This window comes from Taeniopygia guttata, chromosome 1A (genome assembly GCF_048771995.1).
Source record: "Taeniopygia guttata chromosome 1A, bTaeGut7.mat, whole genome shotgun sequence".
NCBI classification, from domain to species: domain Eukaryota; kingdom Metazoa; phylum Chordata; class Aves; order Passeriformes; family Estrildidae; genus Taeniopygia; species Taeniopygia guttata.
The window spans coordinates 48,940,938-48,967,660 of record NC_133025.1 but is presented as its reverse complement, the minus strand read 5'-3'; the positions used below and the strand labels follow the sequence as shown (position 1 = coordinate 48,967,660).

Genomic DNA, 26,723 nt, shown 5'->3' with positions numbered 1-26,723 from the left:
TGGTTAATTTAATGTGCCCTCTGGGGATGTCAGAGGCACTTCACCAGCATCTCAATTCAAATCCATCAGCTTGCTAGCCTTCCCAACTTAATTAAGAGATATCTGAGCACATTCTATCTATACAAGAAGGCTGGAAAGGCACCACCTCCAATCTCCACTCATTTTGGGGGCTCAGGCTTCTTGAGCCTTTCCTCTGCCCTGAGAGTAAGAAGCGATAGATAGGTCAGACACAAGCAGCAGGTGTGGGCACAGGCTTTGCTTTCACACCAGTAGTTTTCAGGCAGCTCTGAGTCAGCCGTACACTTTATCCTAATGACAGACTTGTGAGATGGAGAGGAATTATGAGCCTTTATTTTATAGCTGAGAGACAGAGACTGTGTCTGCACTGTTATGGGCAGTGCCAGCATCAGAGGGGGTTAAGCATGCCCATGACCTTGCATCTGCATTGCTGGTTGGTAGCTCTGCTGCACTTTGCATTGAATAGTCCATGCTGTACATCCACATCTCAGATCTGTGCTGCCACTCACTCTGTGTGTCTGCCCAGATCACAAAATATGAGATTGCTGCACTGCTGAGATGCTGACTGTATTGAAGCTCTGGAGCCAAGGTAAAGTCTAGTCCTGAGCATAGTCTCAGGCAGCAAAGAGGCAGTGAGCCCAGTTCAAGCAAGGCACTCAGGTTTGTCCTGTGCTGTATCAGGATGAAGATACCTTGAGACCCAGACTATCTTCAATTCCCTCTTTGAGGCAACAGTGTCTGAGCCAGTATTTGAAGCCTCAGACGTCTGGATCCCACCCACGTATCAAGCTTTAAACCAATTTTCAAAGCCCAGCTAGTTTCTGATACAGGGCTGTGACACCTTAATTTGATCCCAGAATTCAAAACTGCACTGGTTGCTTCAGTACCAGAAAAATACTGGCAGGTGCCCAGAAGAGAGGAGAATGAAAAAGATGCTGGAGGGGTTGACTCATGGAAATAGATAAAAAAGAGCAAAGTATTTATCATGTAGCAGAGAGATGACTAAGGACTGGAGCCCAGGACAGTTTGAAAACTGCGCACTGGTATTTTAAAGATGTGATCACCAAGCAGGGAGAGCCATTGTTCATCCTGGTTTAATGGACACAGCGTGAATAATAGTTTGACAGAAGAATACTTGAGCTGGAGATAGAGAATTCACTCTCATGTTCTGGCTATTGTATGTGCAGATTTAAGCCCTTCTAGGATGCCTCTGCTATGTTTGTACAGCCTGCAGCACGGTAGCTTCTGCCTCTGTAGCCTTGGGGTTTCTCATAGCAGGTTCTTAATGATAGTCCTTAAAATTGTACTATCACTTTTTATCCATAAGTAGTTGGGAAAAGCTTATGACCCTGCATGCTGTTTCTGCCAGAAGAGCTGTCAGCCAAACTGATCATAACTGAAAAAGGTGGTGCAGCCTGTTTATTCAAAGTGTGTACTCAATTCTGTTATCCTGGTACAAGAAGACTGAAACATTTTTAGACCATACCATGAATTTTGTGTTCTTTTCTGTCAGGAGTTAACTCAGAAGCACACAAACATTTGTACCTCCCTTTTGTCTCCTCAAGTTTTTCTCAAACCATGCCATCAGTACACCTTAGGCTGGTGCTTCATTGCCTACTTATTTCTCCTTTCTTTCTCTTTTTCCTGTTGTCTTTTCTCCCAAGAGCACAAATTTTCACAGAACGAAATCCCGCAAAGCCCCTCTGCCCACCAGGATCTGTGATTTGCAGGGTGATGCCATCCTATGATTGAAGAAGCTTCTGTTGCTTCAGCTATTTCATCATGTGATGTCTTCTCACCCAGAGCTAATGCCTACAGAGACCTCTTGAGATTTTATTTTCTGGTACATGGGATATCACCAGCCCAGGCACTCTCTGGGGACATACTTGGCTAGGCAGCTCATGGCATTTGTGTCAGCAACTTGCCATTCCACTGTATCATGGGCTGCTCACCAGCAAGCTGACCAAAGCACCCACAGCCATCAGGTTAAGGGGTGAGGCACAAGTTTCAGGCTTATAAACACGGGAACCCAGGGGACAGAGCGCATGCGTGAGTGTTGCCCGGTCTTGACTAATAGATAGAAAGACATGAATTTAAACTGTTTGTTATAATTCAGGGATTTAATATTCATGGTGGTTTTCTTCCAGGAGACTTAACTGCAACTCAAATAACTTTACTCATATTCAAATGACCTTGGAATTTGGCTTCTTTTGGCTTATTCGTCCAGTCATTCATCCTGTCCTGATTGTGTGGCCAAGGCAGTTTCCATCTGCATATATATTTCTTGTGAGGGAAATCAACTCATTTTAGGAGAAACTGCATTTCTATGAGTCATTTTTAATCCATGATCTTATAACAAGATATCTTTTGTAAATAGCTATGTTTATTTAAATCCATCAGTGTGCAATATACCATGTAATATTCTCAGTATTAGGCCTTTAGATATTGCTGAGACATTGCATAAGCCAAGCCCCATAATTTCAAGCTTTGTCCTGCTTGAAATAGTTTTAGCAGTTCTTCAGATCTGCCTCTATTTGGAAATGTCTATTTTTAAAATCCAGTGTAGAAAATATTAGATTCTTGTGGCTATCCAAAAGAATTCTTTTAAGAGGCTTACTTTTTATCTTAATATTCACAGTGGATCTGGTGCTGCTGACTTTTCTCCCTTATTCAGCATGAGAATGAAAAGCTTGTCCCAGCTGAATCTCCTGGACTGCCTTTCTCATCATGTATTTCTTGAATGGCCTGTTAGACTCAGGCCTCTCTGCCATTAGCAGCCATTTTAGATAACTGCTGAGCGACTTGTTTTATCTTCTCCAGTATCTACTTACAGTTTTCCTTCATGCTTCAGATCAGTGCTTTATGAGGTCTGTCTGTGTGGATTAGATGATGATCCCCTGTTTCCTAACTAGACCCATCCTGTGGATCAGTACCTTCATTTCTATTAGCCTGTGTGATTTCACTTTATACCAGCATTTATTGCATTCACAAGTTCATATTTTACAGTTATTGCTTCTCTTTTTGTTATTTGCTCCTTGTCAGAAACATTCAGCAAATGTCCAAACCAGCTCATCATACTGATGTTTAGTGAGGATGGAACAGTGTCCCTGGCGTGGTGGATGAAACCACACTACCTCAGCCTAGTAGAACCAGAGTATAACAATCACATAATCCTGCATTGGTTGTGGGGCGGTGATTAAATTTATGGAAAATTTGGTATGTTCCATAGCTGATTTTTATGTCTCTTCTAATTTTTGCCAAGTGACTTTGAAATTGTGAGTAAAAATAGACAGGCTGGAGAGACCTCTTTATGGAATATTTCTTTTTCATGTTCTCATCACAGAGGTGGTGATGTGTAGGTTTGGTAGGGCTGGTCTGCATAGGTCACATCAATTACTCTTCAGTTCCTAGACAGTTGCAAATTTACTCCTGATTAGGAGAAACTTTTCCTGTGGGGGATTCATGGTGATCTGTATTTTCTTAGCCTTTCCTATGATGCAGGAGTTTCTGTCTGCTGCCAGATAATGGACTAATTATATTTTCAGTCAAATCTGGCAAAAGAGCTCCAAAGTTAGTAAGAAACTAAAAGGGAGAAAAAAGCTGAGCTGCTGCCCTCTATTGCCCCAGTTCTAGTTTCTGATCATGGGACAGGAGTGCTGAAATAAATCTGAATCATATCTTTTACTCTCAGTATTTGATCTACATTGTTAGAGACTGAGGACTTTATTCCACAAAGATGTGAATTAGATTGTTTCAGGGGTTGGGTAAGAGATCCATACATAGCTGGTTAAAACACTGGCTCTGACATACCTCGTCCCCTGGGATCTCTGCCCCTTCAAGCCACCCTTCTTATCCCAATACTCAGCTCCCAAAATTATGTTCAAGTTTCACTTCTAGTGTGATGGGTAAATCAGTCTGTCCTGTCTTGGCAATGTGAACAGACTACTTGTGGGGAGATTTCTGGTGTTCCTTTCTTTTTCTGGGACTAAAGCAGCCTTGAGTTCAGTTCTTTCCTTTGGGATTCTTCAATATACCATTTCTAGGTAAACCTGGGAGGAGGAAGGGTTTAGATGCTGAATGCCTGAATGCTGTCTGTGGGAGCCTGGGGAGACCTCACAACTGCAAGGTGACACATCCACTGTGTTGGAGAGCCCATGTGCTGAAGAAAAGGGGTGAACCAGATTTCCCCTTTGCTTGTCCTCTTCATCCAGGTCACACTTCCCTGGCCAGAGAAGGGTCCCCTGCACCAGCCTAGTCCTGGACACCTGCCTCATCTATTGTCACTCCCAGCCACCCCGCCCTGGGAACAAGGACAGCGCCACACAGGACACAACCCCTGGTGAACCCCACCCTGCAGCCTTGGCTCCCAGCTGACGGCTCTTTGCACTCTGTCAAGTTAGCTCTAGCTCCAGAAACGGCTGCAATGCTGGATCTGCTTTAGTGCCTCTCCATCTGGCTCCTCTTTATCGCCTCTTTTCTTCCTGAGTTCATTTCTTTTGTTCTCTTCCTTTCTCAGCATTTACTTATTTGCTACACTATTTAAAACAACTCTTTCATTCTCTACTTCTTGTGGGTGCTAGTGAGTTTAATTCTTTTCCAGCTTTGTTTTTTTATTATTTCTCTTTTTCTGCTTTTATCTCTGCCCAGTCTTTCCTGTCTCTCTGTCTAGGAAGGATGCTTTGCTGGGGCTGATTGGTGGTCTATTAGAAACCGATTAACAGGTGAGGATTGACTAGAGAAACAGATGTCAAGGAGGGAAGGAGAGAACGGAGGAACAGGTGACTCTTTCCACAAGCAAGATACAAGCATGGTTTTTCAAAAATCAGTTGCTCCCTACAAGAGCATAAGAGAATGCATAGAAAGCAGAGAGGAGGATAAGCCACCATCATAAACCATTGCTTTTTTGCATTGTTTATTTTCACTGACATAATGGTTTGATTCAGATGGAAATTGGCATCTCAGTTTAACGTATAGACCTCATGCTCTCAGCAACTGTTACTGCTGGGTCTCGGCGAAGTGATGTTCGTCTCTCCCTTCCCACATGCACTTGCTCATTCCTTCTCTCTCTTCTCTTATCTCCACTCCTTTCTCCATGATTTTCAGGGTGGTTTTGCTATTCAGATGCAACTTTGGATGGAAATAGATCCCTCTCCACTTTTTTCATTTTAAAGACATGGACTATTTTAATAAAAAGCTGCAATAAGGAGTGCAAGAAATTAACAAAGGTCATGGGAAGCCAGAGATGTGAGGAGCAGTTTCCAGTTCATTTGTTCACCTGGAAGGATCTTGGCCCCTGGGGGCCTCAGAGCAGGGGTTAAAGCAGACCCCAACTTCAGGCAAAGAGCCAGAACCAGAACTGCATTCCTCCCTCACTTCCCTTTCAACCAGCTGTATAGGTAACGGGCATGGCCAATGCAAAGGCCACCCTTCAGCAAAACAGCAATTTTGCAGACCACAGGGAGAGACCATGACTTCCCTTCCTCGTGGCCACTAATATTGATTTAGTGCTAAAAATATTGGCTGTGACCTGCAGGGACTCACTTTTTTGTTTCTGCAGTGCCAGGCATGTCTGTCCTCTCTTGCTTTCTGCAACAGGCATTTGCAGTTTTCTTGTTCCCATCCATTTTACATGATGCATAAAAGAGTGGCTGGGTGGCCAGGCACAGCTCAGACCAATGCAAAGGAAGATGCACCCTCTTTATTTGTCAACAGTCATCTTGTTTCATTCTTGGATTTTTCACCATAGTGCACTTGCCTTTCTCCTCTTCCTGTCCATTTAACTGTATTCTTCACTCTGTCCTTTTCTCCCTGTCCCTTACAGGTAGGTTTTAGCAGTGTGGTCTTCCTTGGTGTTGTCTTGTCTAGTTTGATATTTCCTTGGGAAATTATTGAGACCATTCTGAGGACAGAGGCATAACACTGATGGAACAAGACCAGGAAACTAATGCATACAAGGGTTTGGTGGGGAAAGGGGGAGAGAAAAATGGGGAAGTGAAAAAAGACAGGGGAAAGGGGCAGATTGGTGCAGTGATGTTTAAAGGAAGATGGGGAATTGTTTTCCAGTCATTTAAATGTTTTCCACATTTCAAAGAAAAAAAAAAATGTCCCTGTTACCTGTGGAAACCTGAGGAGGAAGAAATTCTTGAAGGATGAGATTGACTGCAAATCAGCTAGTTTTGCTCTCCTTCAAGAAATACTCAAGTTCTTTGCCCAAAATAAAGCAGCCTTTAGCCAGGGGAATGGGATATGGGGTGGGATGTAGGAGATGCTTGGTCAGCCTTGGCTGTGGAATGGCTGTGAGGCTCCTGAGTGCCTCTAGTAAAAAAAGTTGTTAGGGGTCTAATCTGTGCCGAAGGTAGCAAATCTGCAAAGGAATTGGAGTGCAAGTGTCGCTATCCAGCTCCACTCTAGTCTCAGCCATGGAAATTTACAACTCCCTACCAACCCTGTTCCTTGGGAAGGGTAACAGTTTATTTCCCATAATTTCAGGGCTCTTTCAGTTCTGATTATCTGAATTTGCATTCTCTCTAGCCAGAGGAATTGACCAACATCTTGGAGATCAGCAATGTTGTCTTTACAAGCATGTTTGCCCTGGAGATGATCCTGAAACTTGCTGCTTTTGGTCTCTTTGATTATCTTCGCAACCCCTACAACATCTTTGACAGTATCATCGTCATCATCAGGTGACAAGGGCCTTGGGGATCAGCTGAAATACACACATAAAGAAGTACCACAGAGCTTGCACACTATTTCAAAAAGGATTTGGCAGCTACAATGAGAGGAGCTGGACTGATGCACAAGGCCAAGGACTGGGAGATGTCTTTTCCCAATACTTGGTGTTGGTGCTATGTAAGCCACACAGCATTTCTGCCCTTAGCTCTCACCTCTGTAGAGTGGAGGCAGTTGCAACTGCCTTGTTAAGTTCACAACAAATATTACCTGTAAAATATTTTGAAAATGCACAAATTGAAGATGTTACAAAGGTTTAAAGTGTGATAGAAGAACTTGTCTTGCTGGAATTTAATTCTGCAAGCCTTTCTTCACTCCTGCAACATGTACTGCCATATTCACGTTCTTAAAGCATAAATGCAGCTTTCAACATACAACAATAAGCCTGTAGTTCATACTTCTGCCTTGCTCAGATTTTCTCTCTCACCCTTTGTACTGCCAATGCCAAGGTTTAGACTTAGCATTGTTATTCCTTGTTTTCTTCTGTTTTTCACTTGTATTTGTTTTTTCCCTCGTACTTTCCATGCCTTTCTGGACCACAGCATCTGGGAGATCATTGGCCAGGCAGACGGGGGCCTGTCTGTGCTGAGGACATTCCGACTCCTCCGCGTGCTGAAGCTGGTGCGTTTCATGCCAGCGCTGCGCCGCCAGCTTGTGGTGCTGATGAAGACCATGGACAACGTAGCCACCTTCTGCATGCTGCTCATGCTCTTCATCTTCATATTCAGGTGAGCGGGCAGTCAGCTCACAGTGTTCTGGAGTGGCACTGTGTGGCTCATAGGGACAGCAGCCCATTGCTCCAGGCCAAGACAGTACTGACAAATACTTATTTTTTCATAAGGGCTGAACTTGTTTCTACCTTAAATTGGATTCAGCAGCTGAGACTTTTGGCCTGGATGGGGTAGTGAAATGCTGCCAGCAAAGGCAGACATTGAGCATAATGTCCCATTGCAGGATAGGTGAAATCTCCTGCTAATCAGCACTAGCTACAGGAACAGTTCAGTCTGGAGGCTGATTCTGGAAGAAGAGCAGCAGGAAGCAACAAAGAAAGTTTGTTTGTGCATGCCATGGATGCCCTGATAGCAAGATGAAGACATATGAGAGCAGAAAGGACAGTAGAGAGATCTGACTGACAGGTTAGAGGCAATATATGAGCTCTGAGTCAGCACAGATAGAAAGCAAAGTTTTTTGTAACCTACAGGGTTGTAATATGTAGTTCCTTCTTCACAGACAGCTCCAAGTGTTGTGACTGTGTTGTTGTATCCCTTGGTGCTGTGATGTTGCACTAGATTTTTAGGAGAAGAGAATTACTCTGATGATTTCATTTGTGGTGGCAGAGATATTTACATTTGACATCATCTTGTTCCAAAGCATCCTGGGAATGCACATCTTTGGTTGCAAGTTCAGCCTCAGGACAGACACAGGAGATACAGTTCCTGACCGGAAAAATTTTGACTCCCTGCTGTGGGCCATTGTCACCGTCTTCCAGGTGAGCCCACTTTGCTCTCTATGTGTGGACCATGGCAAAGTGAAGAGGATCAGGAGATGCTTTTTCCTTACTGAGGAGCACTGCACTGACTGCTGACAGCACAAAAGGCTGTGGAGGAAGAACAATTGCATATTGGAACCAAACGACTGGTGTATATCTCAAACAGGGGACCTTCCTCCTTCCTAGGAGATGGTGTGCAAAACTCCTGTTGTGGCATCTCCTAAGTTTAACACTCTCACCTCAGCATATGACTGTCCTAATGGTTGTTCTTGTTGCTTCTTGCTCAGCTGAGGTTTTTGGTGCAGTGCTGCAGCTGGGCAGTGACAGTGGGTGTGTGTTAATGGGGAAGTTCAGAGGCCTGATCTGGTCCTGATGTGTATTCTGTGACTGTCCTTTTCTGGGAATACGCTTCATGTTCTTCCTTCATGTTTTCTGACTTTCTCGTCCTCTCTTGCAGATTCTAACCCAGGAGGACTGGAATGTTGTACTCTACAATGGCATGGCCTCCACCTCACCATGGGCTTCCCTCTACTTTGTGGCTCTCATGACATTTGGCAATTATGTACTCTTCAATCTTCTGGTGGCCATTCTTGTGGAGGGATTCCAGGCTGAGGTGAGTTGCCACCAAGGCTTCATCAGGAAGAGGAACAGAGGTGGTAAAAAGGGATCCTTTGTGACACTTTGAGGATGCTGGACTGGAGGATTTACAAAGTATCACCCCTCATTAATTTCATTAATGAAATAGCCCTGTTAGGATAGTATTCAATTAAGCAAAAGAAAAAAAAAAAAAAAAAAAAGAGTGTTAAGCCTTGCAAGGAAAGAGGATCTCTGGAAGGGATTCACAATTTCTATTCTGTGTAATATATCAGAACCTACCTTAAGGTAAGCCCTTTACCCATGCAAAAGCAGCAGTGCAGTCTATCAGCCATCCCAAATCACAGAAGACTCTTTCCAGTGATCACAATGGATGCCTGACTGCCAAGGACAATTTTGCAGTTGCTCCCGAAATGAAAGACAAAAGCAAATGTTTTTTTCTGTTTGAGTTTCCAGCTTCTAAATTTGTGTGTTCCAGGGTGATGCCAACCGGTCATACTCAGATGAAGATCAGAGTTCTTCAAACATAGAGGAGTTTGAACAATTCCAAGAGGTCCAGGAAGGCTCAGGTACAATAGCTCAAACAGTCTTATTTGCTTGTGTCCTACTGCTGTTTGGTGAGAAACCTAAAAGCAGATTCTGCAGAAAATTTACTCCTACTTCTGAGAACTTGCCACTTTTTATTTTGAACTCTATGCCAGTTTGTGGTTATTTGTGGAAAAACAGAGACATGTTGGCATCCTGAGGAATGTGGTAGCTAAAGTGGAACAGTTCTTGGATGACCTTCAGAACAGCAACTGAAAGTGAGAAGTGAGGCTGTCTCTGATTATCTTCAGGGTCACTATTTCAGAAGCACTGTATCCAAGTCTGAAACCCACATTTGGAGAGGGGATACCAAGATGGTAAAAAGGACTCAGGCAAATCTGGAAGACTTGCCTCATAGTGAGAGACTAATGAAGCTTAGAGAAATCAGGAAAGTTACTTGATCTCTCTCTCTGTACTTGTAGACCAGAAGGAGGGAGTTGTGGTGGTAGATAGCTCTTTAATTGAGCAGAAAAAAGCATAATGAGATTGGAAAGGTCGGAAACTCAAGCTAGACAAATTCAGGCTGAAAAAAAAGCCCTATATTTTCAAGGAGAGATAATTAACAGTGGGGACAACCTGAGTACAAACCACCTGGCACGGTCTCTATCCCTCAAAGACTGAAAGTCTTTCTACAAGAGGTATTATACTTCAAACAGGACTTGGTGGCAGGGAGCAGTGAGAGTAGCTTGCTCTGCAATGGATGGTGAGCCAGGAATTGAAGGGGACAGAGAGCCAGGCAGGAGGGCAAGGGCCATGCTGCACACTCTTGCACAAGAGCACGTGAGCAGAGCAGATCCACTGACACTAGTAAGGGTCTGCCAATGGTTTGGTAATTACCAGGCAAGCCCACAGGGGTGAGGAAGGTCTAAAGTCAAGCCAAGAAGTCCAGTCAGCAAGACAAAATCAGGATCAGCAAGGTGCAAGGACAGGTACAAACATACTCGCAGCACAACTCAAACAAGCACCACAGGCACATTTCTGAGCATAAATGCAGCTCCCACAGCAGGGAGCAGTGGCTCCAGTTTTTGGCTCACAGTTTTTTCCTGCAACTTAGCTCTTTTCAAAGCAGTCCTATTCTGAGTTACATGGCTGCACCATATCAGAGTTTATACTGAATGCAAGCAGTCAAACCCCTGAGATGGCAGAGGAGGAAGAGGTTACAGGGGTGTTAGTGGACTCATAGCTGTCTGTCATGCAGATGTGGATAGGTGACCTTCATTATGCAATAAGTCAAACAAAAATGATTGCTCCAGTCCTTTCAGGCATTAAAATTCAACATCCTGTCCTTTCCATGCATCTCAAAAAATGCTGATGGTCATCTACAGGACTTAAGATTTCCCTCAAAAGTGTCCTGGATCTTAAAGGTCAAGGATCGGTCATTTGAAGAAGGCAGTGTTGTAGGATAGACTGGGATGCAGTTTTTGTATGCAGTATGATTGCAGGAATTTTAAGGTGACCTCAGTACATGGATGGCTGTGGCTATCCCTACATCTTAGTCTCTTGCCCAATGTTTCAGCCAAACTGCTTTAAGTAGCTAATCTGACAACTGGTGGAATTTGCTGGTGTCTGCTCTTGGCATGCAGAAGCACACTCTTGTCCCTCTGTTCACCTTCATGCTCTGCCTGTCAGTCTGAGGCTGCCTGGCCACCACGCTGACTTGTCTGTCTGTCCCCAGGGAGAGATGTGGTTGGTTTTGGAGGCTGAGGAAATTACTTCAAAGCCTTCCCAGCTTGCACTGCCTTTGTCACCACACCCTAAATCAGAGAGATTGATGCTGAGTGGTGCTAAAGGGCTAACAACCTGTTAGCTGTTGTTAACATGCTAAACTGCTTAGGCATCAAAACAGTCACTGGATAGTGAGGAACCCAACTTCTTTCCTCATTCTTCTGTCTGCATCTTTCCACTTAGATCCCAAGCTCTGTGCAATTCCTGTGACACCTAATGGGCACCTGGACCCATCCTTGCCCTCTTCCAACCCACCAATGGCTTCTGGGGGGGTCACCAACTCTTCACGCAACTCACTGCAACTTGACCAGATCCGCGTTGCTGTTGGCTCCCGGAAGAGCAGTGTGATGTCCCTGGGGAGAATGACGTATGACCAGCGGTCCTTGGTGAGTGAGGGAGTATAAATGTGTGTCATACCCTTCCTTTGAAGGCCAAGTGCTTTGTTGGTTTTCTGCCATCATCTGGGGATTTCTGGGAAGGATTGCCCTGCTGCTGTGGGCTTCTAACTGCATTGCCTGTCTTTAGAATCCAGATCAGTTCACATTATTTTTCTAAATTTCCAGATTTTGAAGTCTGCTTCCAGGTTAGTTGTATATATTCCTTTGAGTGTGGGAGAGGGAGAAGACCAAGAAGACAATCTCCCTCTTAGAGTGGGACATGTTTTTCTTCCTTGCCTTTTTGTTGTTCTCTTAGAGTGAAGGATGCAAAATGTTGCATTCAATTAAGTGATGCCAGAACCACCAAGTCCCATTACAGATGGAATTTTATCAGAGCTTTTGTAACAGTGGAAATCTTGTCTTTGAGCTCTCCATGGCAGATTCGGCTGCCCCATAGCCCTTCCCCAAGCATGCAGGTTTGTCTAACCAGTGCCTCTCAGACCTGCCCACCTTGTAACATCAGCTTATGGGCTTTCTCCCCGCTGGCATACACAGCTCTGGGGAGTGCCTTGGTGCTTAAAGGGTTCAAGCTCCTGCTATTTCCAAACAGGGAGTGCTAGCAGCCATGTGATACATAATACCTTGCTGATGTGGCTGGACTAGGCTGTAACCAACAAGCTTGTTTCTCTCATTTCTCCCTTTTACTACGACTGGACTCAAAGATGGTGTGTCAGATGATCCATCACCCTGTACCTTGTGTTATTCTTAATCCCAGCATACTGTATAAAAAGCTGCCAGTCAGATTCTTTGAGAACTTTACTCTTGCTCTGTGCTGAGGTAAGTAACAGTACCAGGCACCTGGCCTTTGGCTTTATTACTTACCTTCCCTGAAAGTGCTTTGCACACAGATGGTGCTATAAAGTAATCACAGTCAACACCATTGCTAACTCATTACCAATTTATTGTCAGATTTACTGAGATTGCTGCTGAATTCCCACCATGCAGCTTGCTCACTGTCTGATAAATGGCAGCCTTCTGGATTAGGGGCTCAGGGAGCAGTCTGTGATCTGAGAGAGGCTCACATGCTCCCTCCTTGTGCCCAGAGTCACTAAGTCCCCATCCCACTCTCTTACAGTCCAGCTCCCGCAGTTCCTACTACGGTGCCTGGAACCGCAGCGGAGCCTGGGGAAGCCGTCGCTCCAGCTGGAACAGCCTGGCCCGGGGACACAGCCTGAAACACAAACCTCCCTCAGCTGAGCACGAGTCCCTCCTGTCAGGGGAAACACACAAGGCAGCAGATGGGGAGCCGGATGGGACAGGAAGGGTGTTTCATCACCGCCGGACACTCTCTCTGGATAACAAAGGCTCCTGTGACCTGCTGGAGTTGGCCTCGGTCCCTTCTGGCCACAGAGTGACCCATAGGCTGGGAGCACCGCCTGGGGCCAGTGAGCATCAGGACTGCAATGGCAAAATGCCCAGTATTGTCAAGGAGATCTTCCCAAAGATGAACAACCACAAAGAACGGGGAGAGGATGATGAAGAAATAGATTACGTGAGTACTTGGTGGAGGAGCCTGGGGTTACATCACAGTGCTCTGGGATACTCCAAATCCATCCTCAAATGTCAGTCTTCTTGTGTGTAGATGAGAAAGCTTGCAAAGCTTTAGAGAAAGCTTGCAACGGTGCTTTAGGAGAGCTGGAGGACAGCTGGAGGACTAAATGCAGATAGGACTTTCCAGGCACAGACAAGCTCACACCACATTGTCAGGCTGCTTGCAAGGCAGGTGGATGGTGGGAGGAAGGCAGATGTGCGACATACGTGTGGTCGTTCAGGGGCTGTTATTTCAGAGCAGCGCAGCCAGTGATTTCTACAAGATTGGAGAGGTCAGGCTGTGCAAGAGTGAGAGTTTTGCGTGGGGAACATCAGCAGACCAGAGCAGGAAGCACAGGCACCAAAGGCAAGTGGGTTTTGTCGTATCAGCCTGAGGGACAGCAATCTTTGAGCAGATCAGAGAGTGAAAAAATTGGAGTGAGGGTCAGTAGAAATTTGAACAGATATAAATGTCTGTATGAAATTCTCAGCCCAAGTGCCAACAGAAAGCCTTCTTGTCCTGTCTTCTCATTTTGCTGAGGTAAGGAGGAAACATTGACCTCATGTAACACAGTCCCTCCAACACTTCTAAGAAGGCATCATGGGACAGCATCCTACTCTAGAAGAGACACCAGCAGTTTTATTTTTCTTTATTTGGGGAGGAAATCAGATGCCAAGAGGTAAACAAGCCCTGGCAAAGCAGCTTCTACCTTCTTTTCCATGACTTGATGCTTTGAGTTGATTTTCTCCATCGAGGGATTAAAGAAAAGCATGTAGTGGTGCATTTGAGTCAGATGTGAAAGGAAGAATGTCTCTCTCAGGCAAGTGGGAAGGTGACCTGTGGCAATTGCTTCTGCTGAATCCCTACAGAGCCTGTGCTTTCGCATCCGGAAGATGATGGAAGTCTATAAGCCAGACTGGTGTGAGTTACGGGAAGACTGGTCCATATATCTCTTCTCTCCACAGAACAGGTTTGTGCAGTTTTTTCCCTGAGAGGGTTGAGAAGATGGGGCAAATACTATTGCTCTGCTGGCTGTATCCCCTGATGCTAGGTGGCAACTTCAAACTTAGCAGCTGAGAATGTGTATTTTCTCCTAAACAGCATTTCTTTTCCTAGATTGTGGCAATGAAAGGAAAGTTGAGCATCCTAAATAGCTATTGTGATCTTCCCTCCCTTTGGAGCATCCCATTTTTATTTTCTGTAATCATAAATATTTATAGCAAAGCAAGGCAAGGAATACTAATGTTAACACAAAGAGGATAAAGAATGTATTATTGATGACCCCATAATACTGATATTTTCTCTCCTGGTACCAGAATAGCATCTTCATTTAATTTACAGTACCAGTACCAACTTATCAGCAGTTATATTACATTTTTTAGGGTGAAGTTAGAACTCTTCTTGCCTAAAAAAAGGAAATTTGGGTTGAATTCTTCCTGTAGAGATCTCAGGATGTCCATGTACCTCAGCTAACAGTATTCTCACCCATGCATATTGCTCCTTGAAAAGAAAGGGCTTTCATTATAGGTCATGAGGGAGAGCTTTTTGCTCTGTATGACACCTATATTATTAATGTATCCAGTGTCTTTCAGAAGCGTGGTCCCCACAACTGACAACCTACCTGCCTCTCCTCAGCTTTCAGCATGTGGCCTCTTTGCTGTGGGGTGGTACAAAGTGTGAATATGAAAACGAATTCAGCCTCTTTAGAAGGCAAGAGAGGAGCACAGGGTCATAGTGGTTAGGATACCACTCTGGCAAGAGAAATCAATGGACGTTCAGCACATTGCTCTGCCCTTGCTCTGCTCCATGCTCCCTATGTGACCATTTACCACCCTGGGCTATTGCCATTCCAAGGGACATCAGTATCTCAGAGATAGGAAAGCTGCTATATCAGAGCTAAGTTTTGACCAGAATGCTTAATTCTGTGTCCTCTTTGCTCCTAAATCAGTTCTGCCCGAGGCACAGGTGCCTACTGGATCTCTCTTGCAGGTTTCGCCTCCTCTGCCAAACCATCATTGCTCACAAGCTCTTTGACCACGTAGTGCTGGCCTTCATCTTCCTGAACTGCATCACCATTGCCCTGGAAAGACCTCAGATTGAACACAGAAGCACGGTGAGTACCATTACCTGTCACCCACCTTTTAGCACAACCTCTAACAGTAAGTGACTCCTGAGTGTTCTGGTACTGGTATAATCTCTGAAGAACTTCAGCGTTAAACACCAGCTCCGACTCATCTATTCAAATACTGAAACATTAGTAGTTGACATAAATATGTGTTTCCCCTGCAGGCTCTTATAATGGGGCAACTCAGTTTATAATACAGAAAGCCTAGTTCCTTCTGTCTTGGAAAGTAAGTCTCCTCCAGGAACCTGCATATAAGGGATGAATGGCAAAAAGGGCAAGGAGTAAAACTGAGAGATAGAAGTAATTTCCATGCTGTAGGAATGGCACATCATCATTCATGTATGCTGCTCTTGAGCTATCTTGGAGGTGGCTCAAGCTGGCAAATGAAATTACTTTTTCTGCTTGTCTGTCTTAGCTGACTCCCAGACTTTGCTGCACTTGGACACAATCAGTGGTCTGTGTTCAGCAGCTCTTCAGGAAGGAGTGCCAGGTCACTGCAGCAGGTTAGGCCAAAGCAGCATTGACAGAAAAGGGCAGAGGCTGCCTTGAAACCAGATCTGCAGGATGCAAAAAAATCTCATCCACTATGGTCTGGCAGAGCTGCGTAGGATCCTGTCCCAGCCAAGGTATATGAGCTGAAAGCTGCCTAGCACTGACCTCTGCCAAGGGCTTCTCCCTTATTTCATCAACTTTCAGACCCTTCACAGGAATGCAAAAATATCAAGATCATCAGAGGGGACTGACAGGGTAACAAGAAGTAGCCAAAATACATTTAAGATCTTTCTCTGTTGTGATTTTTTGTTTGTTTGTTTGTTTGTTTATCTTTTTTCTAGGAAAGAATCTTTCTCACTGTGTCCAACTACATTTTCACAGCAATCTTTGTAGCTGAGATGACACTGAAGGTAAGTTACTGGAGAACAGCTCAGAACCTTTTCCCAGTGTGAAATGCTGTTCATGTTTGCTCAACATCCTTTTAAAATGTGTTCATCTTTTTGGTGTGCCAGTCCTTTCCTCTAACTTTATAAAGGCAGATACTGCCTGGGGTTCAGTCCCATCTTGTTATGCATAGAGGGGATGTTTATCGTAGGCACTAGATCCAGTTGGATCTTAGTATTCACGAAGGATAGCTGATATTCAAGTACGGATTTTGTAATAATGTCAAATGTCCATTCCTTTTCTCTTGGAGCAAGAATGGGACATTACAACAATATTAATGACATTCTCAAAGTTGAGATAATTGTTCAATAGATGTCAAAGTACTTTGCAACAATCAGAAAACCTTATTATTCCCTTCTCATATTTGGGAAGAAGTCCTAAAACTGTGTGCTGGAAGTTAAACCCCTAAAATCCGTATCTGAATTTTGACTGTGATTTACAGATGTTAATATCTCCCCATGGCCACCAATTTCTGTAGCACCCACTCTTTTTGAGAACTGCTGACAAACAAATTTCCCCTTTAAGAGCCAATGTGCGGATTTGGTGCCTGACTTTACCTCCCAGGTGATCTCTGGAGCGGGAGACTTTCCCCAAGTCTCTGATGTGGCAGAGGAAGGTTTCCCGTGTGTCCCCTATAGCGTCATGTTATTCAGGGAGGCAGAAAAAAGGTGTTTTCCTTCACAAGCATCCAGATGAAAGGAAAAGATTATAGGATGACACTTCAGTGTCATGAGGAGTTGATAACTATTCCCCCTCCTCCCATTCTCTCCATAGTTGCCCTCTACCAGGTAACATAGGAGCTATTTCACCCTCTCTTCTCTCTCCTCTCTTCCAGGTGGTCTCTCTAGGCCTGTATTTTGGGGACCAGGCTTATCTCCGCAGCAGCTGGAACATCTTGGATGGCTTCTTGGTCTTCGTGTCGCTCATTGACATTGTGGTCTCAGTGGCCTCTGCTGGCGGTGCCAAAATCCTGGGGGTGCTGCGAGTGCTCCGGTTGCTGCGCACCCTACGTCCCCTCCGGTCAGAACCCCACCGAGCCCTGCTTGGCCCCCTCTTCCCATTGGTTATCCCCAGGAGGGGTCCCAGGGTCAGATCCAGCTGTCCCAGGCAAAGTCTGGTCTTTAACAAGCAGTAAGCCACAAGTAGGTCCCCCTTAGCCATATGGGACTAATGCTGGAGTTACCTATGAAAGAACAAATCCATGGGAGAGAAAAGGCTTTTTGGTCACAGGGGAGGGATCTCCACTGAAGGGTCGCTGCACATGGAGACAGGAGTCTGCTGCTGCTGAAAATGCCTAGCTTAGGCCAAACATCACTGCCCTGTCCCTCTTTCACCCTTCCCCTTCCTTTCTTTCCAGAGTCATCAGTCGAGCCCCTGGTCTGAAGCTGGTGGTGGAGACACTAATTTCTTCCCTCAAACCCATAGGAAACATTGTCCTCATCTGCTGTGCTTTCTTCATCATCTTTGGCATCCTGGGTGTGCAGGTAAGTCATTACTATCCATCAAACAGCCCTTGAGCCCCCACCCCACGGGCACCTGTACCCCCAGGTCCTATAACAGACACAGGGAGCCAAGCGGAGCAGGAGAGACAGGGAAGCCAGTGAATTTTCTGTGTTTGCCTTCTTCCACAAGTCATCTTTATAATGACACAGCCTTTGGAAAGCACAGACAGGTGCTCAGCAAGTGCAGGCATTGCTGGACATGAGAGACAGGAGTTAGCGCTCACACCTGGCAGCAGCTGGGTCAGGGTTTGGGTCAGTGTCACAGCGAGAGCCCAGGGCTGGCACAGCACAGGACCCATCCATGTCAACCCACAAGGGCAAGCAGCTCAATGCCTGCTCGCATGAACCCTGCCACCAGTCAGCTCTCTTTCTCCCCCTCACTCTGAGCCCTAAATCCACCCACAAACTTCTTTAATTTTTTTATTTAATGCTCTTTATTTTTGGCTGTTGCATTGCAGAGGAGCAAGGGTGTGGGCGTTACTTCCATCTCAGGGAATGCGCTATACTTAGTTTGCTCTGATGCATCTGTACAAATGCACAATCCAGTACCTTCCATATGGGGAAAAGAGCCCTGGGCAGAAGAGTCACAGAAGTGCAGTGCAGCTTTGGGAAAAAATATATATGAGAAGAAGAGGACATTTTTTTCTGGTTCTTTACCCTCAGATGAGATCTTCTTTTCTCATCAGCACTCTCAGTAACTGGGAAGCAGGGAGTGAAGATTACTCTAGAGGACTGATTAGGAGATATTTTTTTCCCTTTGTACCCAGAAAGATTGCCTTAAGGGCTGTCAGATGGTGGGCTTACAGTCACTGCTGGCCTGGAGCAATGGAGGAGGCTGAAAAGCCAAGTGTGAACTTACAAGGGTGGTCCTGGCTCCTTTGCAATGGTTGAGCCTGTGCTGTACATTGTGTTGGTGGTGTCCGTGTCATACTCTATGTGGCTTGCAGTCTTGTGGGCCATGCAGCATCTTGGCAGCTTCTGTACATCCCAGGGGCCTGTGGGGAAAGGGTCTGATGGGGTCACTCCCCTCCTGCAGCTTTTCAAGGGCAAGTTCTACCACTGCCTGGGAGTTGACATCAGGAACATCACCAACCGGTCTGACTGCATGGCAGCCAACTACAAGTGGGTGCACCACAAGTATAACTTCGACAATCTGGGACAGGTGAGTTTACCTGCAGCCCCTCCCTTTGATGGGAACCCAACACAGGGTTTGTCTCCTCCCCACGGAACAGATGCACTGCCTACAAAACCAATGCCTGGGCCAGAAGGAGCAGTTATTTGGCATGCGTGTCCATGCAGAAGCTGTGTCACTAGTGGGTTGGTATCAGAATGACACTTACAGGATGTGTGGGAAAGAAAAGTGGTGGCAGCAGAGAGCTTGATTTTATCCTGCCATGAGGATGATGTTCTTCACAAACTCTCACCTCTGGTGGGTCTGACTGCACATGGCTCCCTGTCACCCCGTCCCTGTCCTCCACAGGGGAAAGAGCAGGTTTTGATGTGTGCAGAGACACAAATAGTAGAGTATTTCAGTGCTGTGTGTGTTAGAGCATAAACCCACAATAATTTTTTTTTCTGCCTGCCAGATGCACCTGCTTCACATCAGCTTTGCTTTATATGTTGCAGGCTCTGATGTCCCTCTTTGTTCTGGCTTCCAAGGATGGCTGGGTCAATATTATGTATAATGGACTCGATGCTGTGGCTGTTGACCAGCAGGTACATGGACTTTCTTGTGAAAGGACCTTTTCACTTTCCTTGTGCCTGTAAGGTAGAAGCATCCTTTAACATCCTGCTTCAGATATCTCCCTCAAACCAAGAGTCCCTTCCAGGCCTCTTCTGAATCCTTTGCTTCCCTATTTGCAAGGGGTCAGGTCCATGGCCTTCTCTAGTCCATGCAGGAAGGTATAGCTGTGGCTATGCTGTTGTAGGGTCAATGGGCCTTTATCTTTTTGTAATGCAGAAGCAATAATGCCACGTGTCTTTCTGGGCATGCTGGCTCCCTCCTGGCCCACACATGATTATTTCAATACCTTGTAAAGCAGGATCTGTTGGGCTGCCACCCACTGCATTCCTATTCCTCTACTGCTAAGACAATGTCTGCCTCTTTTCTCCTCCCACTCCAGCCAGTGATCAACAACAACCCCTGGATGCTACTCTACTTCATCTCCTTTCTCCTCATCGTCAGCTTCTTTGTGCTCAACATGTTCGTGGGGGTGGTAGTGGAGAATTTCCACAAGTGCCGGCAGCACCAGGAGGCTGAGGAGGCGCGCCGGCGGGAGGAGAAGCGCCTGCGACGCTTGGAGAAGAAGCGAAGGAGTAAGGCACAGCCTAAGTGTTTGGTTGGTTCGTAGGCCAAGGTTTTTTGAGAAAAACCTTTTCCTCTTATTTTTCTTTCCCAATGAGCTGGTCTCCAAAATCCATCACTCGTGGCTGTGCTCTCAGCCTTCCTCCCTGCACCACTGCTGTGTCACCACACACCTCACTGGGGTGGTTTGGGGACGAGGCGTGGCTGAGGAGGTCTGCTGGGACTCCAGGGAAGGCACTGGGGAAGGGTTTTAGCACCCTGATCCTCAGGAGATTATGTACCAAAACCACACCTGTGCACATGCTGACAGGCGTTGTTGGCATGGGGTGTGCACACATGGATACACTTCCTTGTCTTTGGGGTAGAGTCCCACCTGGGATTCCTGCAGCTCAGCTGGTGGTTGAAGAAGAACCTGGACAGACCATTCTTTGTGTTTAAACACGGATCTAAATAAGAGGGAGGAAAAAAAAAAAGAGGAAGACCCCTGTGTTTTGTGTCCCAGTGACCCTAGTGTTTCACTATCACTCTTTGGGATCTCAAACCCTCCGTGGTGAAGGAAACCTTCTATTCCTAGTGTTTCTGTCCTGTTTTGTGTTACCTTTAGATAAAAATTGCTGAAGCATACTTGCTTCTGGAAATCATCCCTACTACCCAGACTTCCATTCACAGCCTATGGGCATGCTTTCCTTTCCTCTGCTGCAGTTTTCCCCTTCTCTCCTATAACACCCCAGGGCCTCTCCTTGAACCATCTGCTCCCTTTTATCAAAAGTGATCTTAATTTGTCAAGACATGAAATGCTGATTTAGCACCATCCCCACAAACACAGTCTACTAGATTTTTTTTCTAGTATTCCATTCTTTGTCTTTTTTCCTACATATTTTCTCAATTTCTTCTTTCAGTGTTTTTGTTTTGTTATTTGTTTTTGGTTTTTTATTTTGTCATTTCCCCTTCCTCCCTATGTCCTTTACCTATTCTTTTCTGGTTTTTCTCTCTCCCAACCAAATTCCAATTCCTTTCAATACCTATCACCAAGCTTATACCTTCTCCCTCCTCAGTGTTTCTTACCCATTTCTCTCTTTCTTCTAATTTCTTCCCAACTCTGCCCATATCCCTCTTTCCACTGAAGAGGCGCAGCGTTTGCCGTACTATGCTACCTACTGCCACATACGCCTCCTTATTCATTCGGTCTGCACCAGCCACTATCTGGACATCTTCATCACTTTCATCATCTGCCTCAACGTGGTCACTATGTCCTTGGAGCACTACAACCAACCTGTGGTGAGTGAGATCATGGAGATAAGTCCTGCCTCCAGACATTGTCATTTTGGTACTGCCCTCTGGTGACCACTGCCCACCAGTATAAGTAGGACACTTGGATGTGTCTAAAAACTGCTGTTAAGGTTTTGTAGGAATTAGTTTTGTGGTAGGCAGATTTGTATGAGGATTTTCATGTGTATCCAGAAAGGTAGTTCCTACTCAGACACTTGTTATCCATTAAAATCAATAGAGAGAAAGTGTCTGAACAAGAGTCAAGCCCCTAGAAAACATCATGCAATTAAGTCTCTGTGCTTTATATTAGTAAGTGGATATGTGGGTCACCCAAATTTAGCTGCCTGCTCTGCTTTTCATGTTCCCCTGGATCCTAATAGGAGTTGTGGAAGCAGCAGTGTCCTGGGAGCTTCAGGCTTTGCATCAGATTTCCAAATGTCAGCCCAATTCCCCTGCCATAGGGCCTCAGCTGAGAGAACCAGAGTGGCTGGTTTTATATCATGGGATGGGCCATCCTTACCAAGCCATCTTTACCCTTCTTTTCTTTGTAAGAGAAGCTGCAGGGCCAAAGTGCTGAGCAGAGCCTCTCTCAGATGCAGGATGTGGTTCCAAATACAGCACCTTGGAGGCCAAATAACTTTTACACTTTGCTTGGGTACAGACCATGTCCCTCTCAGTTTTCCTGGCAAAGCTGTAGATGCCTTTGGTGGGAAATATGTATACTGCACATATCAAAGGAACCTTCTGCCTCCGTATGTAGACAAAGCATTCATCATGACATCTGCCCAGTGACATTTCAGTTTTCTCTTCAGAAGACCCTTGGTTTAGGTGACAGCTCTGGCATCTGAAGAGATTGTCTGAGGTAACTCAGGCTTTGGTGAGGAGCTGAATCTGTCCTCATTAAAATCTATTGCTGGGCTCCTCTGTTTCCTGCCCACCTTGCCCAGCTGCCCAGCTTTCATCTTGCCCTAGGTGGTGCCCAGTTTTATATTTCAGGAACTCTCAACCTTTATCTGTTGGCGTCTTCACATCAGATCTTTGTTTCTCAACAAGTCACTCTTTTTCCTTACTCTTCAACTCCTTTCTTTGGAACACAGCTCCAGCCAAGCCAGCCTGCTGTCAGGTTCTGTTAAACAATCTTCTCAAAGCACTTCAAACCCTTCCAGTACAAAATGCCACCAAAAGCTGCCCACTGCTCACACTTGTTCTTGGTGGTCATGAAGGGGCGGCATGTAAAAGAATCAAAACCAAACAGCTTAGAGATGTGATGTGTGGGCACCAGTCCAAGGCACAGCAGCATTTCCCCTGGTCAGAGATGACTTGAATCCACAACCAGAGTAACCTCTGTGCTTCACTCCTGGTTGATAGCTATGCCAGAGCCATTAACAAGGTGTCATTCAGGTGGCACACGCTACTGGCAGAAGAAAAGTTTGATGGCATTTTATGGATCCTCTTGCAATAGACAGAAGAAAGGAGCAGTAACTGATCCTGAGAAGGACATGGGCAGAGGGACTGGCTGGTGGTTGCCCTTAGTAAGCGACCTCCACATTCAAGTATGTAGGAAGTGTGGGGCCACTTCCCCACGCCACAGTGAATACCTGGGGCACCTTCTGCACCCCAGGATGAGTTCCTGGCACTTAGGAGAGTCCTCACGCAGGGGGATTATGTGTTTGATGTTGCTTTTGCCTCATTTCTTTTCCCTCTCTTTCTGTGGCAGTCCCTGGAAACCGCCCTCAAATACTGCAACTACCTGTTCACCACTGTCTTCGTGTTCGAGGCAGTCCTCAAGCTGGTGGCATTTGGTCTGCGACGATTCTTCAAAGACAGGTGAGCAGAGGATTGTCAGCTGTGGTTGTGGGACAGCTGGGTTTGGAGTAGATGTTTGGGGATGGTGCCCTATCTAGACTGTGAAGTGGTGGGAGAGTGCTCTGAGTGCCTCCCAGTTCTGCATCACGTGGACCTAATCTCATCCTCCACAAGCTGCAAATGCCCAGGCAATAGCAAGAGTTGTCCAAAAATTGCGTCTTGGTTGCAGTCTGCTGGTTAGGCTAGAAAGCAAAGGAGATGAGGTTAGAGAGAGACATTTTTTTCTCCTGCGCTTGTGGCAAGCTGTGAGCATGCTAAAGCAGAACATACATAGCAAAGTTGATTCAAGGTAGTAAGGTCATAAAAAGCTGAGCCCATTAGTCAAAGCATAGCGCCATAGTAACACAGCTCCATGCTTTCAAATCAGGCTGGCTTGCCTCTGGCTGCTCAGGGTGTGTGCAAAGTGAATCTCTGTTTCCCTGGAAAAGCCCATATAGGCTGACTCAGAATGGGCCTTGAACTCATACATAAGGAAATGTTTAGGATGAAGTGGAGACAAGTACCTTTCTTTCTCAGGAAAATAGAATAACTCCATCTTCATTTATTCTCTTCAATTTTTCTTCTAAAGGTGGAACCAGCTAGATCTGGCCATTGTGCTGCTGTCTGTCATGGGCATCACATTGGAAGAGATTGAAATCAACGCTGCTCTCCCAATTAACCCCACTATCATCAGGATCATGAGGGTGCTGCGTATTGCCCGGGGTGAGAGAGACGCTGGCCAGATCAGGGATGCATGTGGCCATTGAGTGCAACTTGGTGCCATGACTCATTGAGAAGTGGCTGTAAAGTTTTGAGCTGGCCCTGTCCCCAGCTCTCAAGGAGCCTCTGAGGTGTCCTTCATCTCATCCCAGTAGGGATTCTAGAATCTAGGGCAGCCTAGAAGCTCAGGCTTTCTGATTCCCTGGGAGGTGAAGCACTGGGAGGGTGGGCAGTTCATGTGAGAGCTGAACTTTCTCTGTTACTCATTTCTGGGGCAACTATAGTAGTGGTGTGGGGAGCAGAGGCCATCAAGCAGGTTGAAATTTCCCAGATAAGGTGGAGGCCAAGGTGTGTCGAGATAGTATAACAGTGATGGCTAAAGGGATAGAAAGTGATAGAAGGAAAAAAATCAAAGCTGGACAATTAGGATACACATTCCTGGGAAGCAGCATGTGGATAGAGTGTCTGGGTGGAGCAGAAGCAGCCCAATAGACATGGGTGGCAGAAACAAAATATTTGGTAAAAAGGATATGAACTTGAGACGAAGGAACTACTGGGGTTGTACCATCAAAAGCAAGAAGAGGAATGAGGGGGAAAATCCAGTTCTTCTAGGCTAAGGAGAGACAGGACATGTGTCTTGTGCTACCATTATTAGTAAAGGATGCCTCTGAGCTCAGTCTGAATGGTACTTGTGCTTGTTGTGGCAGTCCTGAAGTTACTGAAGATGGCCACAGGAATGCGAGCGCTGCTGGATACAGTTGTTCAAGCCCTGCCACAGGTAAAACATCTTCCCAAAAGATGTTTTTTTTCTTCTGTCCCTTTTTCCAAAGGATCGATTCTTGGGTCTCAGAGGTGGTGTCTACTGTGGTGTGCAGGCAACTGCCTGAAGGTCATGTCCAAGTTCTTGTGTCATTCATGGGGTTTAAGGTCACCTTGCATCTCTCTTCTCCAGCTTGTGAAAGAAATAAGGCTTGACTCCTGGATAAGGGTAGGTTTCTCCCATCACATCTAGCTAGTGTCTAACTGTTTGCAACTAGTCCTTAGCTCCTTTCTTGCCTCTCCATAAGAAGGGAAGAGTGATTGGAAGCCATTTTTGGAGGAAAGGACATCTTTCTGTCACTGCAGCTCTCGCCCTTCCCTGAATGTGCCACCTTTTCCCTCCTTCTCCTTCATTTGCACTCTCCTTTTCTTAGCTAGTTCTTCCCCCTTCCTATTTTTTCTTCTTTCCTCCTTCTGGATCTCTTTGTGTTTCTGAGCATCTCATGCATGAGAAGCAGTGACACGCTCTGTTGTGGCTCACACAGCCGGCAGTAAAGTGTCTGCTGCAAGACATTGAGACAGAAGGATCTCATGAGCTGTGAGTGGCAGCTGCTCCCAAACGAGATGCTGACATGGTGCTTTACACAGGCTTCAAGCCCACTGTGAGCATCCTCCCTGATGGATAAGCAGTCAGGGAGTCTGATCCCCTTTCTTTTGGATTGTTGAGGGAGAATTGTTAAGCAAGGAGTAATGGCACCAAGTGGCTCTGTGGATCATACATCAGACTGGTCCCTTGGCAGGCCTGAGAAGGCAGCTCTACTGCAGGATATCAAAATGCACAGGCATTTGTCAGTTGATTTATCAGCTAATGTGCCAGGGCTGGTGAGTGATGATGAGCTGGGAATCAATCTGAAAACAGCATGAGTAGTTACCCAGGGAATTTACTTCTGGTGTTGGTGACAATAAATGTCAATCTGAATTAGTGGAATATGATGGCACAAAAGGGAAAAGGAAACTCTGTGATCTTTTATGGATCCTGAGCTCTGTCTGATCTTCCATGCTTTTTATTAAGCAATAATTATTTGTGGTTTATGATAATAATAGTAATAACAACAATATTCGTAATTCATGTATAGGATATACAATGTCATTCAGGATAGTTGTGGGCTGAGAAACACTGGACAATAGAAGGAGGGGGAGATGAAGGTTGTTCTTAGTGCAGGCAGATTTGGAATGTAAATTTTTATTAGTTTTGGCTCTGCTGCCACAGACTGGCTCAGTGCAGCTTCTTTGCACCTTGCTCTTTTCCATTCCAGGAGCCACAACAGATTTTTCTCAGGAAAGGATCTGTGCACAGTGAATGTCTTCAGATCCAGTGTCTGCATGTCTGTGGCATGTTTATTCTGAAACCCAGATAAATGTACACAGATATTAAAAGCTGGATGAAATAGTATCCATAAACTATTGGTAAAAGGACTTTGCAATACATTTGCACTTAAATTATGAGATTCAACTTCTACCCCCAAAATACACATAATAAATAAGAGAGGAGGAAATATCCATATCCCTGTCATGTAGACGGAAAAACAGAGTCATCAGACAGTTAAGTGTTTTGCTCAAGATGGCAAAGAGCACAGCTGGGACCTGTGAATCTCTGTTTCTGGCCTAGCCACAAACCACAAGTATTTTCTTCCATACTTTCTCATTTCTGATTTTTCTGTTTCCCATTTGCTTACAGCTCCTTTGCTAACCAAGTTTGTGGGCCAGATCTTTTGGAGGCTAGTAATACGTGCCTCAAAGCAAGCAGATGTCTGAAAGTTTGATCTCTAGGTATTCCCTGGAAGATAATAACAAGCAGTACTTAATCCCTCCAGCATCAAAGCCTATGACTTCCTATTGACTGCCTTTTCTACTTCCTATAACAGGTTGGCTTTGATTAATAAAGATATGTAGCAGGGAAAAAAATCCCTCCATACTTATAGTTGCATTAAAATCTGAACTTAAAGGTCTAAAATCCATCAGTTTCAGCATTAAAAGAATGAATCTAGTCTCCATATTTTATACACTGGGTCTTCGGGGGACAATTGAATTATCTGTAATATTATTCTCTAAGATTTATTGGCTTTGCCAAAAGAAGTAGTTTAAAATAAGCTG

The 26,723-nt window shown here is 45.4% G+C and overlaps 1 protein-coding gene across 6 annotated transcripts in view; it reads left to right on the top strand.

The window, feature by feature from the left end:
* The window catches only part of CACNA1I (calcium voltage-gated channel subunit alpha1 I), a 161,730-nt gene that overhangs the window by 123,167 nt on the left and 11,840 nt on the right, over positions 1-26,723 (top strand). For all 6 annotated transcript variants that reach the window (XM_030262967.4, XM_030262966.4, XM_030262965.4 and 3 more), the window contains 19 exons: positions 6,550-6,701; positions 7,290-7,475; positions 8,119-8,236; positions 8,694-8,849; positions 9,309-9,399; positions 11,324-11,526; positions 12,653-13,069; positions 13,978-14,078; positions 15,098-15,221; positions 16,067-16,135; positions 17,005-17,189; positions 17,527-17,653; positions 18,708-18,833; positions 19,298-19,387; positions 19,795-19,987; positions 21,103-21,254; positions 22,963-23,072; positions 23,680-23,813; positions 24,518-24,588. In XM_030262967.4, the coding sequence (XP_030118827.4) occupies positions 6,550-6,701; positions 7,290-7,475; positions 8,119-8,236; positions 8,694-8,849; positions 9,309-9,399; positions 11,324-11,526; positions 12,653-13,069; positions 13,978-14,078; positions 15,098-15,221; positions 16,067-16,135; positions 17,005-17,189; positions 17,527-17,653; positions 18,708-18,833; positions 19,298-19,387; positions 19,795-19,987; positions 21,103-21,254; positions 22,963-23,072; positions 23,680-23,813; positions 24,518-24,588 (2,805 nt within the window). The remainder of the gene's footprint in view (positions 1-6,549; positions 6,702-7,289; positions 7,476-8,118; positions 8,237-8,693; positions 8,850-9,308; positions 9,400-11,323; positions 11,527-12,652; positions 13,070-13,977; positions 14,079-15,097; positions 15,222-16,066; positions 16,136-17,004; positions 17,190-17,526; positions 17,654-18,707; positions 18,834-19,297; positions 19,388-19,794; positions 19,988-21,102; positions 21,255-22,962; positions 23,073-23,679; positions 23,814-24,517; positions 24,589-26,723) is intronic.